The sequence below is a fragment of the Melospiza melodia genome, chromosome 16 (genome assembly GCF_035770615.1).
Source record: "Melospiza melodia melodia isolate bMelMel2 chromosome 16, bMelMel2.pri, whole genome shotgun sequence".
Classification (NCBI taxonomy): domain Eukaryota; kingdom Metazoa; phylum Chordata; class Aves; order Passeriformes; family Passerellidae; genus Melospiza; species Melospiza melodia.
The window spans coordinates 11622977-11636486 of NC_086209.1; the positions used below are offsets into that span (position 1 = coordinate 11622977).

A 13510-nucleotide genomic window follows, 5' to 3' on the forward strand; every position below is an offset into this window, starting at 1 on the left:
TTGTGTGACGGGACACCCGAGACTGAGCTATGGGAAACGTGCGGTCGAACGGGTGGGGAAGCCTGGTGTGACTGTGTGAGTACGGTGTGTGGGGAGCCAAGCGGGGCACCCGGCCTGTCCCTGGGGACGCCGTGAAGAGCCTTCTGTCCCAGCAGCGACTGTCCCTGGCGCTGGGAGCGCGACTGTCAAGGCTCAGACTCTCTAACCCCTGCGCTGGCACAGCAGGGCCCGCGCCTGTTCCCCTCCCTGAGGGCAGCTGAGGGAGGCAGGGCCGTGAGGGAGGCAGGGCCAGGCGCGCACCGCCAGGCGGCGCCCCCGCCCCACCGAGCGCACGGAGCCCGGGGCGGCCGCGCGGCGCTTCCGGCGGCGCAGGAAGGGGCGGCGCGCGCGGCTCCGGTGAGCGGCGGGAGCGGCGGGGCCGCGGCCGGGGAGCTCGGGGAGCTGCGGCGGGAGCGGCGGTACCGCCGGGGCCGCGGGTCGGGGAGTCTGGGGAGCTGCGGCGGCTCCGGCACCGAGCGCCGGGGAGCGGGGCAGGCCGGGACCGGGCTCCGGGAGGGCTCCCCGCGGGCCGCGTCAGCGCCCGAGCCCGTCCCGCCGCCTCTCGGTGCTGCGGGCGAGGAGACGGCGGGGTCCGGGCCGTGCGGTCACGGCAGCGGAGAGGGGCCGGGGCACAGGGCTCGTGTCGTACCCTTACCGAGAGCTCCGACCGGGAACCTGGATATCGCCACAGCTTTCACCAGCCTCGTCCCGGTGCGGGAGATGAGGGAACTGCAGCGGGGTTTAGAGATTGCGGACTGCATTAGAACCGTATGGAACCTGCACTAATGCACTTATTCCTCTGAGTTCTTACAGTGCGTCTCTTTTCTAGGAAAAATGATTTCTGAAAGCAGCTCCTTCATCAAGGGTGTGCTGCTTGGAGGAGTTTTCTGCATGTTGGTTACGCTCCTTGGACACATTAAGGTGGGCCATGGGACCAAAGCGCATCACCACGAGCATCATCACATCCAGGCTCCCAACAAGGAAGATGTCTTAAACCTCTCAGAAGGGGAACGTGTGGAGCTTAGTAAAAACATCAATGTGTACTGTATCATCCTTGTCAAACCAAAAGATCTGGGGCACTGGGCTGCAGCAAGGGAGACCTGGAGCAAGCACTGTGACAAGGCAGAATTCTACAGCTCAGAAAAGGTCAAAGTGTTCGATTCTGTGGCCGTCAACACAAACGATATGTGGGCGATGATGCGCAAAGCTTACAAGATCGCGTACGAACGCTATAAGGATGAATTCAGCTGGTTCTTCCTTGCATATCCAACAACATTTGCTATAATTGAAAATCTTAAGTATTTCTTACTGAAAAAAGACCCCTCTCAGCCTTTTTACATAGGCCACACTGTGAAATCTGGTGACCTTGAGTATGTAGATGGCGAGGGAGGGATCGTCTTAAGCATTGAGTCACTAAGACGCCTCTCCCGTGTTCTTGAAGACCCTGACAAGTGCCCAGAGCAGGGAGGTATGATTTGGAAACTGGCAGAGGACAAACAGCTGGCAATCTGCCTGAAGTACGGCGGCGTGTTTGCCGAAAACGCCGAAGACTCCGAAGGGAAAGACGTCTTCAACACTAAATCCGTGGGGGCGCTCATCAAGGAGGCCATGTCCACGCACCCGCAGCAGGTGGTGGACGGCTGCTGCTCCGACATGGCCATCACCTTCAGCGGGCTGGCCCCCAACCACATGCACGTGATGATGTACGGCGTGTACCGGCTGCGGCCCTACGGCCACTCCTACAGCGACGCCCTGGTGTTCCTGCCCCCTCCGGGCTCCGACAATGACTGACGGCGCCTCGGGGAAGGAGGAGCCCTGGGGTGGCTCTTCTCACAACACACAGTTGGACTGACACGTTCTGGTACTGGTGTACAGGTTCTTTTGCACATTGAGGGTTGGGAAAGCTCTTCATTTTAAAAGTGGAAGGAGGATTTTTTTCTAAATCTTTTATAGAGAAATGCTTTTGACAGTGCTGGAATGAAATTATGAAAAGAAGATGTTAATGTTTATTATAAAAGGAAATTAAGTTTATAGGGGGGGGTTTGTACATGTAAATATTTATTAATGAAAATGAAATGGACTTTAGTCTACTCTTAAAAATATATTTTTGCAAGACTTTGATTATTTCAGTTCTTCCAGGCATTTCTAGAATGTCTTTATACCTTTCTAAGTTGTACCAATAAAACTGACTACAGATTCAGTCTCAAAGACTGTAACTTTAAGCTATTTCTTTTACACTCAATACACACTCAATATCTTGAGCTTATATAGCACCTTCCACCTCATGTACAGCCTTCTAACAGCAGGAAGCAAGGTGACAAGAAATCTTGCAGCAGAGTAGTATCAGGTGCCCTTTGGACTACTGTTTCTAAGCAGACAAAAGAGAAAGATAAACTGTATTTGCATAGGTATTAACATGGTCAGGGAGTCTGTTAGCACAGGATTAATTGCTCATTTAAAATTTCACTCCATCTACAAGCAAGTTAGAATAAAGATTCAGTATTATTTTTACTCCTGTTAGTGGATGGTAATAGTGTTTACAAGGAAGAAGTTGGTTAATTGTCAGTAGAATTTGGTGTTTGGTTTGGGGTTTCTTCATGCTTTTTTTTTTTAACAATAGAGGGCACTCAGTTTTACACAAGTTGCTGGGTCACACTCCTATCCACCCACAGCCTGTGTAAACAAAGAGCACTTCAGTACTTACTCCATTTAGAATTCAGTGACCTGACAGGGGTGTTTCAAGACTTGAGAAAGGTACTACATCCATCTGTTACATTTGTGACTGTCACAGGCTTTGTTGGTACTACAGTATTCATAAAACACAGGAGCAGACTCTGTTCTCTCACCTTTAACCAACCGGTTGTAACACCCTACCCTGAGCTGCAAGTGGGCAGGTGGGGAAGTGAAACAGCAGCTTCAGAGCTGATGAGAATATCCACATCTTGGGTTTTTTGTTTTAAGCATCAGGTTTTTGACAAGACAACTGCTCAGACCCCCATACAGGCTCCCACAGCTCAGCTGCTTTTTGAAAGGTGAGACAAGAAGCACCTGCTCATCCCCTCATCAGTCAGAGCTCAGCTGACAGCAACACAATTGCTGCCAAAACCCAGGTAGAACTTGTACTTTTGATGTTTTGCTAATCTGGTTTATAAATTAAGCCTTATTTGACTTGTATCTCCTTACAGAATAATACAGCTGCAAAAACTTCGACAAAACCAGATAAAGCAAGCAAAACTTTCAGTGTTTCTGATTATTAAAAACAGTTCTGACGCCCCTGCAGCAACAGCAGTCATTGAAGAATGAGAGTGAACAATTCCAACAAGAAAAAAATCTTATTTGTCATAGATTTGAGGTGCTGTAGGACAACAGAAAGAGATAAGATGGAAGGAAACCACAAAAAGCAAGATTAGCTCATTTTACAACAAAAAAACCCCACCAACACTGAAGCATTAAGTGATTTCCCATAGTACCAGAAATCAATACATTTACAATGAAATCTTTAAATGTTCACCAGCATTCTGAAATTCTGAGGTATGATCAGAACTCTTTCTGCAACACTGCTTAAATTTTGTCTTCTCACATTGATAGTTTCAGATTTACCCTGTCATTTTCAGAAGTAGAGTCTTGTAAATAATTTTACAGAATTTTAAAAGCAGCATTCCTTCTGCCATGATTTAACTTGGCTTTAGAATCAGCTGGAGAACACCTTGGCTCCTATCATCTGTAAAGGTCCAGGGTGGGGAAACCAAGCCTGCAGAACAGCACCACAAGGCACTGGCACACCAAGTTACATTCTGCTGCTGTAAAATGCATGTGTTAAAGACTTGAAGTATTAATAAATGCTTCCAGAGACAGTTATGAGTGATAGACCTTAAAAGTTTCCTTAATTTATTACAGTATTCCATTTTTCCATAGGCATAGCTTTGGGTATGCTGAACAAAGGACTGGGTTATCCAGACAGACACACAGTGCTCCTGAACCCCTTCTGTAGCTGTACAGAGACATGTGGCAGTGTGCACAAGCTGAGAGCTCTTCAAGTTCCACCTGAAAAAGTTGCTCCTGGCTATACTGAAAAACATGTTTTGCTGTCATGCCTTTATTTAACAGTGACTTTGTTTCTGCTCCTAAAATAAGGCAGCACACAGGGAGTAGAGAGCATCAGGCACCAGGGTGGCACACACTTCACTGGCAGGGTGCCCACCAGTACTACAAACTCCTCTAGAAGGAGAGCAGTATCAAAGTGTTGGCAGGTAGAAATCTGAACATACATAGAGTCTTCAGATATGAGCCACCACAAAAGAATTTCTAATCCACATATCAGTCTGAGTTCATAAATCCTATACAGATAAATGCGTATTAAAAAGAGAAAATCCTTAAGTAAAATGAAGTTAATGCTCTTAATAAGTTAAAAAATAATGTCAAAAAACCTGATTTCTCCACATTCAAGAAACTAGGTAGACTAACAAGATGTCAAGAAAAAATTTGAAATGCTTCAGAGGTTTTGTAAACCATATTTATATTTCACACACACTTTATATTATGCTTTTAGAAGAGCACAAAAATGTAAACATTTCTTGGCTTTTTCCTCCTTTCCACTTGAAATAGTCTACTCACAGTCCATGCAGAATCTTTCATCAAATATCTTCAGTCACTGAAGACTCAGGTTTAAGACAAAACAAAGTAACTGTAATAAAAAGAAATCTAGAAAACTATTGTAGCCTAACAGTACTTTTGCATTCAACTGATTTATTTAGCATAGCCACAGAACAAAATAATTTGTACATTCAGTCACATTAAAAACAAGGAATTACAAAGCAGTCCACATTTAATCTAAGTGCATTCCTTTGGAGTAACAGTTCCTGTTGTTTCACTTGTATGTCTTCATATGCCAAAGGCCATCATTTAAATAGTGGATATTCTCAATACCAATCCCTTTGTTGACCTTCTCACTGTAGGAGGAAGAACATACAGCAGTATTAGCAAGGTTAAACATGAGAGCACTACAAAATACATTATTTCAAGTAGAAACTGCAAGATTTGTCAACTGGAAGGGGAAAGCTACCAATCACAAAGTCATTATCTTCCACAGCAGGTGGACAAGAAACAATATTTGTTATTACATGTGCCCACATTGCTGACTGATAAGAGGACAATATTTGCCTTCCACGTCTTTTCAACAGCTTTCCACAGCATTTTTACTACTTCTTTGTGGGACACAGTTCTTTAGACAACACTTCTACTTTTCTCCATTTTACCATTTCTGCATCAAAGTAGCACAGCAGTTGTGCACCTCCCCTCCAAGCACAGGATGTGGTACAGGATGACTGGAATGTAGAATCTAACAAGTTCTGGTTCCAAGTGTGCCAATGACACAATCAAATGCAGGTGAGCTGCCTCACTTCTAGTTGCAGGTCATCTACCCACTTCATAAAGAATTAAAAATGCTAAATTTATGTGCCAAGGACTTTCAGCTTGTTAGAGACATGCTATCCTCCATAGTATTGACTATCTTTTGATTCATGTAATCTTTTAAAAATTACTGGTTTTTGTCTGTTTATTTTTCCAGTTAAAAAAAAAAAAAAAAACACCAATGAACTAGTTTTGCCACAATAAACAAAACAAATCTCTTTTTGGGAGTGAGAACAAGTTTCATTCCCCTGGATAATATAATTTACTCTATTTACAGCAAGTGTTCTGTTACCTACACAACCTGTCCAAAAGTATCAGGAAGGAAAATTGTGGAACAACATCACACAAAAAAAGCAGCTAATAGGCTGCAGAGAGGAGTATCACTTCATCTTCCTCTCCAGTTCATGTTGCTTCTCCCAGGAACAGGATATTCAGCTGCAAGGCTGGTGGATTTGAAGGTAGGTATACAAAGGACCTTGGTTTGCAATGACCACAGTGTGTCACTGCTCTCTTAGGACTGGGACACAGGTAGCTTTTCTTTCTACTTACTCTTGGAGTCTTTTGAAGCACCATAAATAATCCTGAAGAACAGAATTCCTCAACAGCTACAGCAGGTCCAAATCCAGGTTTCTGCAGTCCCTCTGCATCCCTGTCCTCCAAGACATTCCCCCCTCTCTGCCTTGTGCTACTATTATGACTTAGGACAGGCTTGTTGACAATTACCCACACAAAGAGTGACTTGTTTTCACCAAAAAAGCTTCCTCACTGCCCCAAGTGACAGGTCTGGAAACCAACACAGCCCAAACCTGCTGGGTGCACCTCACATCCTGCAAGATGTTAACAGAACTTAAAATGACAAAGTGATTTAGCTACTTATGATTTAGCACTATCTGAAAGCCAAGAACAACTAACATCCATTTCCATTTTCTGTATCTCTTTTCCTTCTCAAACAGTTTTCTGTTTATCCTGAGCAGAACTCTAAATTTCACAAGAGGCTCAGCTAAGTTAGTCAGCACATCAAGCAGGAATGCTGGGCTGCTGTGGGTACACCCTGAGGAAAAAGAGCAGGCCACAGAGAAAAAAAAGCCTGGACAGGCAACCAAGATCCAGCAGGACTTTGAGTCTCTGCAGACAAAAATCTCTTCAATGTTTTCAATCCTCTCAAATCCAAATTACACCTCTTGCCTAGCCCAGGTATTACTCTGTACCCAACACATGCTGCAACAGCAGTGCAGTAACCCTGACAGTGGTGCTTATACTCCAAACTAACACAAGAATAATAACATGGGACAGGTTACATTTCAGCTTTTAAAACACTTACATGTCCTCAGCTGACATCTTCATTACTCCCACACATAATGCATGTTGTTTCCCCTCTGCCATAATTGCCTACAAATTACTGCTAAGGAAAACAGAGTTCTTTTTAAACTGTTTCAGAAAAGTCAAAGCAATATAAAGAAATTACTTCCAAAAACACTTTCAAAAGCCAGTGTTGAACTTTTAATCTTTTAGTAATTCTAGAGTTCCAGTTCTTAAAGATAAGCAAAACAGTGCACTGAATTTAACAACTGAATCAGTGTGCAGAACAAAGCATGCATTTATGAACTTGGAACAACAATTACAGAAAAAATCTCCCAGTACTAAATTTCTTCCTTTGTGCCTAACACAGAGATGACAGTCTCTGCCTTTCTGGAACAAAACAGCACATGTTTGTGGGGCCATTTTAGATTCCAAGGCACAGAAGAATTGAGACACCAATTTAAAAACCACAAGTACTGAAATCACATGTGTCCTTTTCAGAGCTTAGCACATGATGTTCACTGCTGATCTTTTCCTATAGCATCCAACTAACAACAAAAGCAGCACAGCTTGGTGCTGTAAATGCTGTATTTGTTCAGGGTTCTTTTCTCAGTAATATAAGGAGTGAATTAGCACACTCTCCTCATGTGACATACACTAACTTCATCAGACACAGAAAGCAAGTCCTGACTGCAGTAAAACTGATCCTACTCACCTTTCCTAATTCCCTATGAATAGGAGAGAATTCTTCTGAAGGGAATACAAGATTGACTAAGAAGGCAGGGCACAAATTGCACTGTACCTCATCTACTTTTACCATTCTGCATAAAATCACTAAGGAGTTCCACTTACCAATGAGATTAATGGAACAGAAGCCCACCCAACAGTACAGCAGGAATAGTTATGTGGTTTGGAACATACAGTAAGTGAAAAAATATTAACAACTTTACCCTTGCCAAGCAATATCTAAACCTCTGCATCTCCTTTCTGATTATTAGTTATTTCATGAAATCCAATTAAAACTCAAAGTACTACAGATAAAAATCAACTGAGAAAAACACAAGAACAGAAATGTAACTCATCCCACAGTGAGATGAATTCATATTTAAAAAGGATACAACAACAGTGTCAACAGCAGCAGGGTAAAGCTTTGCTCCAGGAGATGTCAGGCCAGGGCACATTATATTAGCTCCACTCAGGACGAATTTAATGGCGCCTTTATCAACCTGCTGATGCGGGAGAATAAATGGGTCTAGGAGGGGAAAGACACAGCATTGCCATTAATACAGCACCAGACAACATGAGCAGCTCATTGTAAAGTCAGTTTAAACAGGGCAGTGAGATCTAGAGGGTCCTGCAAGGGTAGAAGTATGAGAAACAATTACCAGAGCTCCTGCTGGGTGGTACTGTCCCAAAAGGACACAAATATTGACCCCAAAGGACACAAACACTGACCCAAAGGGACACAGGTACTGTCCTCCCAGACCACATCTTTTATCTGAGAACCAAAGGTATTCCAGCACTTCAGGCTATGGCTCCTGCACACTCTCAGACCCACAGACTGAGCAACAATTTTCCACTAGGGAAAACAACCACACAAGTGCCCATCCTAAGAGATCTTAAAACCAAGGGGTCTTAAATCCTGCAAACTCCATGTACTCTTACAAATCACTCCAACGTGAAAGAAAAACAGTTTAACGTTAACAGAATAAAAAAGGCAAACACAGACAAAATTCATGAAAGCTGTCAGCTCTCCAAGCCATCCTTCAAGGGCAGGCACACTCCTGAAGCATTTCCAACACTGAGATCTGACTGAATAAGGTTCTTTAGGATTCAAAACAGAGTAACACAATCAAGCAGAACAGCAAGAAAATATTGCAAGAATAAATTGTGAAAAGTAAAAAGCATGCAGCCTAAGTTTCTACAGGAGACAGATATACATCATTAAACTCAGGAAGACAGAATATTTTTCTAGTAAGAACTTACAAGTATTTGTATAACAAAAAGACTTGAAAGAAAAAAGATAGGGACCAACAATAGCAAACTTATATCTCTGTTCTAAGAGAGCCTTTCAAGATTTTTTACAGAGCTTTACACAACTTAATTCTTACTTAAGTTCAGATTGCTTAGCATAAAGCATGGAGGCAATTAGCATAGACATGTGAAATAGAAAATTAATAAATTCCAGTTAAGAAAGTATACTGTGTCTTTAACATCTATTCTGGAACATGCATTTGCATGGAATATATGGAATGGAGGCTCTTTTTGTTTCTAGAGATGTCCTGTGGAATCACACTGTCACCCCGCTCTTCCCAGCACAGCCCCCCTCAGAAAACTTACATTTGTGAAGCAACCTTAGCGTCGGGTAAAAAATCCCTTCTCTTTGCCTGAAGAACAGCAACTCCCCATTCACAGTGAGGATTTCTATATGTTCATGACTGCAAGATTAAAAAAAAGAAAATCCAAGAGCTACTTAACCCTTCTACACTTTAAATACAGTATTTTACTTAATGGAGTCTGGTCTATCTTAGCACCTGAGAATAAAAACAGTCAATTAGCAACAAAATTTAAAACTAAAATATTATCTTTTTTTATGACTTGTTCTTCAGCAGTGGTCTCCTTCTTCCCCCTTGGAGAAAAAAGAAACCTACTGACCAAATACACAAACTGCATTTCCTTGGCACTGCTTTTTAAATGCAATACAAAGAGCAAATAATGAGGATTCAGCAAAAATGTACTACCCTCTATTTAAAAAAAAAGTAAAATAATCGAGATAATACACAGAAGCCCAAAAATAGTACAAAATGTTACTGACAGGAATCCAAACAATTTTGAGCTTCCATGTGCATAAAGCTGAATACTTCCCTTCAACAACAGGCTGATCCTTGGAGAGACCCTGAGTACACTGCACATTAGCTACTAGGAAGCATTTCTAAGCTCCTCAAGCACCCTACTAGCATGTGCCTTTAAAGCACAACTTTCTAACTAGCTATTAAGAGATGATGGACGCCTATCAAAGGTGGTAGGTTTATTTACTGTACAAAGGAAACATACAAAGGAAGCAATCCTAGCACCTTGAAAGCAAAGTTGAAGAGAAGAGATACTTACCATCTTACTATTTTGACTGGATCCTTCTTTGGCATGATTTGGTTTAGCCATGGTTCAATAACAGGAAATTGGTCTATCAGTTGATTCTTGATACCTTTAATAACTGAAGTCTTCAGCTGGATACAGTTTGATACATTCTCCTTTTCATCAAATCTGTCAAATGAAAGTGTTTTAGAAATGCAGTTTGTTCCTCAAAAGATGTGTTTTTCAGGAGCTGTCTTCAGAAGTGTTTATAGATTCACTATAGAGGTCTAACAGCAGACTGACTGTCCAGCTTTCAAATGCAGGATTTCATTAATGTTAAATTTGTCCCTGGGGAACACCTGGGCTGGGGGAAGGCAGGGGGTCCCCCCTAAACTTTTCGTACGGCCACAGCGCGTGTTCAGTGTCACAGATAAACCCCGGCCCAATGCGCTATTTTACCCAACTCCAAGAGAACTGTGCCGGCAACACAAACACCCACAGCCCTGCTCCGAGGCGAACCCTCCACGTCCACCACAGAAACACGACCGGCGCTCTAACCAGCCCAAGTTGGGATAAATTAATGACTTAGCTCCATTTACCGAGCGAGTGCCCGGGGCAAAGCCGAGGGCTCCGGGCGGCGGGGCCCGAGGAGGCCGCGGGGCCGCTCCCGCCAGCGCAGCGCCGAGCCCGGGGCTGAGGGGGCACCGGGCCCGGGGCCGAGGGGGCGCCCGGCCCCTTCCCCTCCCTTCCCTTCCTTCCCCCGCGCCCCCAGCCCGGCCGCACTCACTTCTTGAACATCCTGCGGGCGGGCAGGCCGGGCCGGCGGCGGGCGGGCAGCCACAGCCTCGGCGCTGCTCACACGCGGCTCCGGCCGGGCCGTGCCTCGCTCCGCGCCCGCCGGAAGCGCCGCTCCATCCCCGCGGAACGGGCGGGGCCAGCCGGCAGCGCCGCCCGCCTCGCATCGCCCCCTGCCCCCCGCTGCCCGCCGCGCAACACAGTATTATTGTTGTTATTGTTATTATTATTGGGCTTTCACAGCCACCGGCTGCTTGGTACTGACAGGCACGGTGCTGTTTCCCAGGTAATTTATCGATTTTTGGTAAAATAAGAAGAGCGAAGTGCTAATAGCTACTGGCATCATTTAAACACAAAATATGTTTAACTGGAAAAAACACAGCCATCTTCAAACTAGCAGAGCAGAAGCTATCCTCACGACAGCTTCAGAGGACACAAGATACTGTCAACAGCATTCTGGGGGGGAAAAAAATAGAGTTCTTGTCAAACAGCCGATACTGGAGCTGGGCAGGGAACCAGGCCCAGGTGACAGTGCCACATCTTCAGGGTGGGGAGGGAGCAGAAGCCTGGCTTGTAGAGAAGATGTCATCCAGTCAGATGGATTCTGGTGGAGAGAGCCATCCATAGTGTTTTTTAGAATCAAATTAGGTCTTGCCATCACGATGCAGCAATTGTGAATAGAAAGCCATAGGCAGGTAGAATTCACCACACTGCTTTTTCACTCTTTGAGGAGCAGACCTGTGTTTGTTCTTTAGGCTGGTGTTTGCTATATAAACAGACATGCAGGTGATTACCCAGTCTCTTTTTAGAGTCAGGGAAATGCCATGATTGGCATAAAGGGGAGGGAGGAGAGGACATAAAACACCAGGTTATCATGTGCTAACAACCGAGTTCTTTTTTCCATACAAAACAATTTAATCACCTTTGATACTATAACACATAATTAAAATCTAATACTTAAAAGTTACATCAGCCAAACAAAGTAAAATCAAGCTTTATACATGGTATCATTCAAACAGTGCAGTACAGCTTTGGAAACAAACACACTAATAACTTTTTAAAAGGATAGGAATTAACTATAGCATTACATAAATAGTCAAGCATTTCATTAATGAATGCCACCTTCATCTATTTTGTAGCATCACTAAAAATACTGAGTGATGATCAAGAAACACAGTGATTCTGCTAATCCCCAGGATTAGAAAATAAAAATGGGAGTTAATCATACTGACAAACTATTCCTTATGTTCTGGTGATCCTCAGAAAAACTTTCATCAAATAATACTTTGCTGTGCAAACAACATCTTTTAAAACTGTAATGAAAAATTCATCATATCCTACCTCAAATGATAGAAACACAAGGTAAACTTCTACTCTTCTGAGAAAGACAGCACATCTCACTGAAGTCACCTGAGCCACTGGTTTCACACCTGCCTAAAACAGCAAGACTAGGCCCAAATTTTCAAAAATTGCCTTTGTCAAGAAGAAGGTCTTACTTCTACACTTCTGCTGCCTTAAAGCAGTGTTACTGTTCAGCCTCAACACCAAAAGGCTGGGCAGACATTTGCTCTGGTTGCAGGGTCACTTTTAAGTACCAAAATTTTAAAAGCATGGTACCTGCACAAGACTGACAAGGCAAGGGGAACATCCAGCAACTGCCCTGACAGAAACCACACCTCAGGATCACATGCTAAATAGAAAGGACTTAGGATTTCACCCCTCCCATAAGTATTGGTAGAAAAAGGGGGGAAATCCATCACATCTGGCTTCTTCCTGGATCCCCAGAACTAACATTACCTTGCCTCCATCTGCTCTCTTATATCCAAAAGCCAAATATTCTAACTGATGGGACAAAGTCATTGACTGCCAAAACCAGACTGAAGCTTTGTTTTGCTGGGGTTTTTTCAAATGTACTTTTCTACACATTACAAGCATGACCTTCCTGGCCTCAGGAGTTGTCTGACAGTGACTCTGTCATAAAACATATTCCAGAAGAGCCTCAGTAACATTGCATTCCTATATCTCTATGTACCAGTTTCTGTCAAGTTTCTGTCATCTTTTCCTATCCAACATAAAAGTGCCACTAGACTTCCCCTGAGGGAAGTCTAGTGCTGAGGAGCTCTGATGTCTGGTGTATAAGGTATGTGCTCTAAGCTGAAGTCCACGGAGAATCTCCTGGAACAAAACCTCGTCACTTGGTTTGATACTTTTTCCACAGCCATTTGTCAACAGTGTTTGAATCCTAACAACATTCCTGGGGAGTTTATTGTCCCTTTGGTAACAGACCCACCAACATCAAAAAAGAGACTCCAAAGGCCTACAACTTCTGTTCTTTCTAAAAGTTACAAAATAAATTTTAAAAAAGCAAACCATAGGCTGTAGCCCAGTACAAGCCCGTATGTATGAAAATCATATCAAAAAGCTGACGCTAAATTAATGTTTATAAATAAGTGTAAGAAAAACCATTTCCAAACCAAACTAACAGGCCTCGGCCTAGGCCGCAGGCTCCGGGGGAACGAGCTCCCGCGAACGCCGCCGTGCACCGCACGGAGCGCGGCCGGAGCCTGCGGCGAGCCTGAGGCGGGGCCGGGGCAGGCGGGGCCGGGCCAGGCGGGGCCGGGCCGGGTGAGGCCGGGCCGGGTGAGGCAGGGCGGGACCCCGGGGCGGAACTCCCCGGAACGGAACTCCCGGGCCCCGCACTCCCGCCCCAGGGGGCGGCCGCACGCCGGCGCGGGGGGCACCGAGCCCGATCAGTTCCGGTGGGCCCGAGGACGCCGGCGGGGCCGGGGGCGGGTCCCGGGGCGGGTCCCGGGGCGGGTCCCGGGGCGGTGCCAGCGCTTCCCGGCAGAGCTTCCGTGCGCCGCGCCCCGTCATGCACGGCGGGCGGATGCGCCGC

At 44.8% G+C, this 13510-nt stretch overlaps 2 protein-coding genes across 4 annotated transcripts; one reads left to right on the plus strand and one right to left on the minus strand.

The window, feature by feature from the left end:
- Positions 1-350: 350 nt before the first annotated feature.
- On the plus strand, positions 351-2247 carry C1GALT1C1 (C1GALT1 specific chaperone 1). Of its 3 annotated transcripts, none has more exons than XM_063170605.1 (2): positions 351-396; positions 869-2247. In XM_063170605.1, exon 2 carries the CDS (start codon positions 874-876, stop codon positions 1828-1830), a length of 957 nt encoding a protein of 318 aa, XP_063026675.1. In that variant the 5' UTR covers positions 351-396; positions 869-873; the 3' UTR covers positions 1831-2247. The 3 variants fall into 3 exon arrangements, with proteins under 3 accessions (XP_063026675.1, XP_063026678.1, XP_063026676.1); XM_063170608.1 differs by lacking the exon at positions 351-396 and adding an exon at positions 410-458; XM_063170606.1 differs by lacking the exon at positions 351-396 and adding an exon at positions 645-750.
- A 1647-nt stretch (positions 2248-3894) lies between these two features.
- On the minus strand, positions 3895-10705 carry MCTS1 (MCTS1 re-initiation and release factor). Its single transcript, XM_063170609.1, has 6 exons — positions 10607-10705; positions 9856-10008; positions 9088-9185; positions 7866-7999; positions 6770-6837; positions 3895-4988 (listed from the first exon to the last, which is right to left on the minus strand). Exons 1-6 carry the CDS (start codon positions 10615-10617, stop codon positions 4907-4909), a joined length of 546 nt encoding a protein of 181 aa, XP_063026679.1. The 5' UTR covers positions 10618-10705; the 3' UTR covers positions 3895-4906.
- Positions 10706-13510: the final 2805 nt, after the last annotated feature.

Coding starts and splice junctions, on each gene's coding strand:
- MCTS1 (XM_063170609.1), bottom strand. Junction 6,838..7,865: donor CTGCTGTTGACACTGTTGTT/GTATCCTTTTTA, acceptor AGTAATTTGTAG/GCAATTATGGCAGAGGGGAA. Junction 4,989..6,769: donor AAGATGTCAGCTGAGGACAT/GTAAGTGTTTTA, acceptor TTCCTCCTACAG/TGAGAAGGTCAACAAAGGGA.
- C1GALT1C1 (XM_063170605.1), top strand. CDS start 874: ATGATTTCTGAAAGCAGCTCCTTCATCAAGGGTGTGCTGCTTGGAGGA.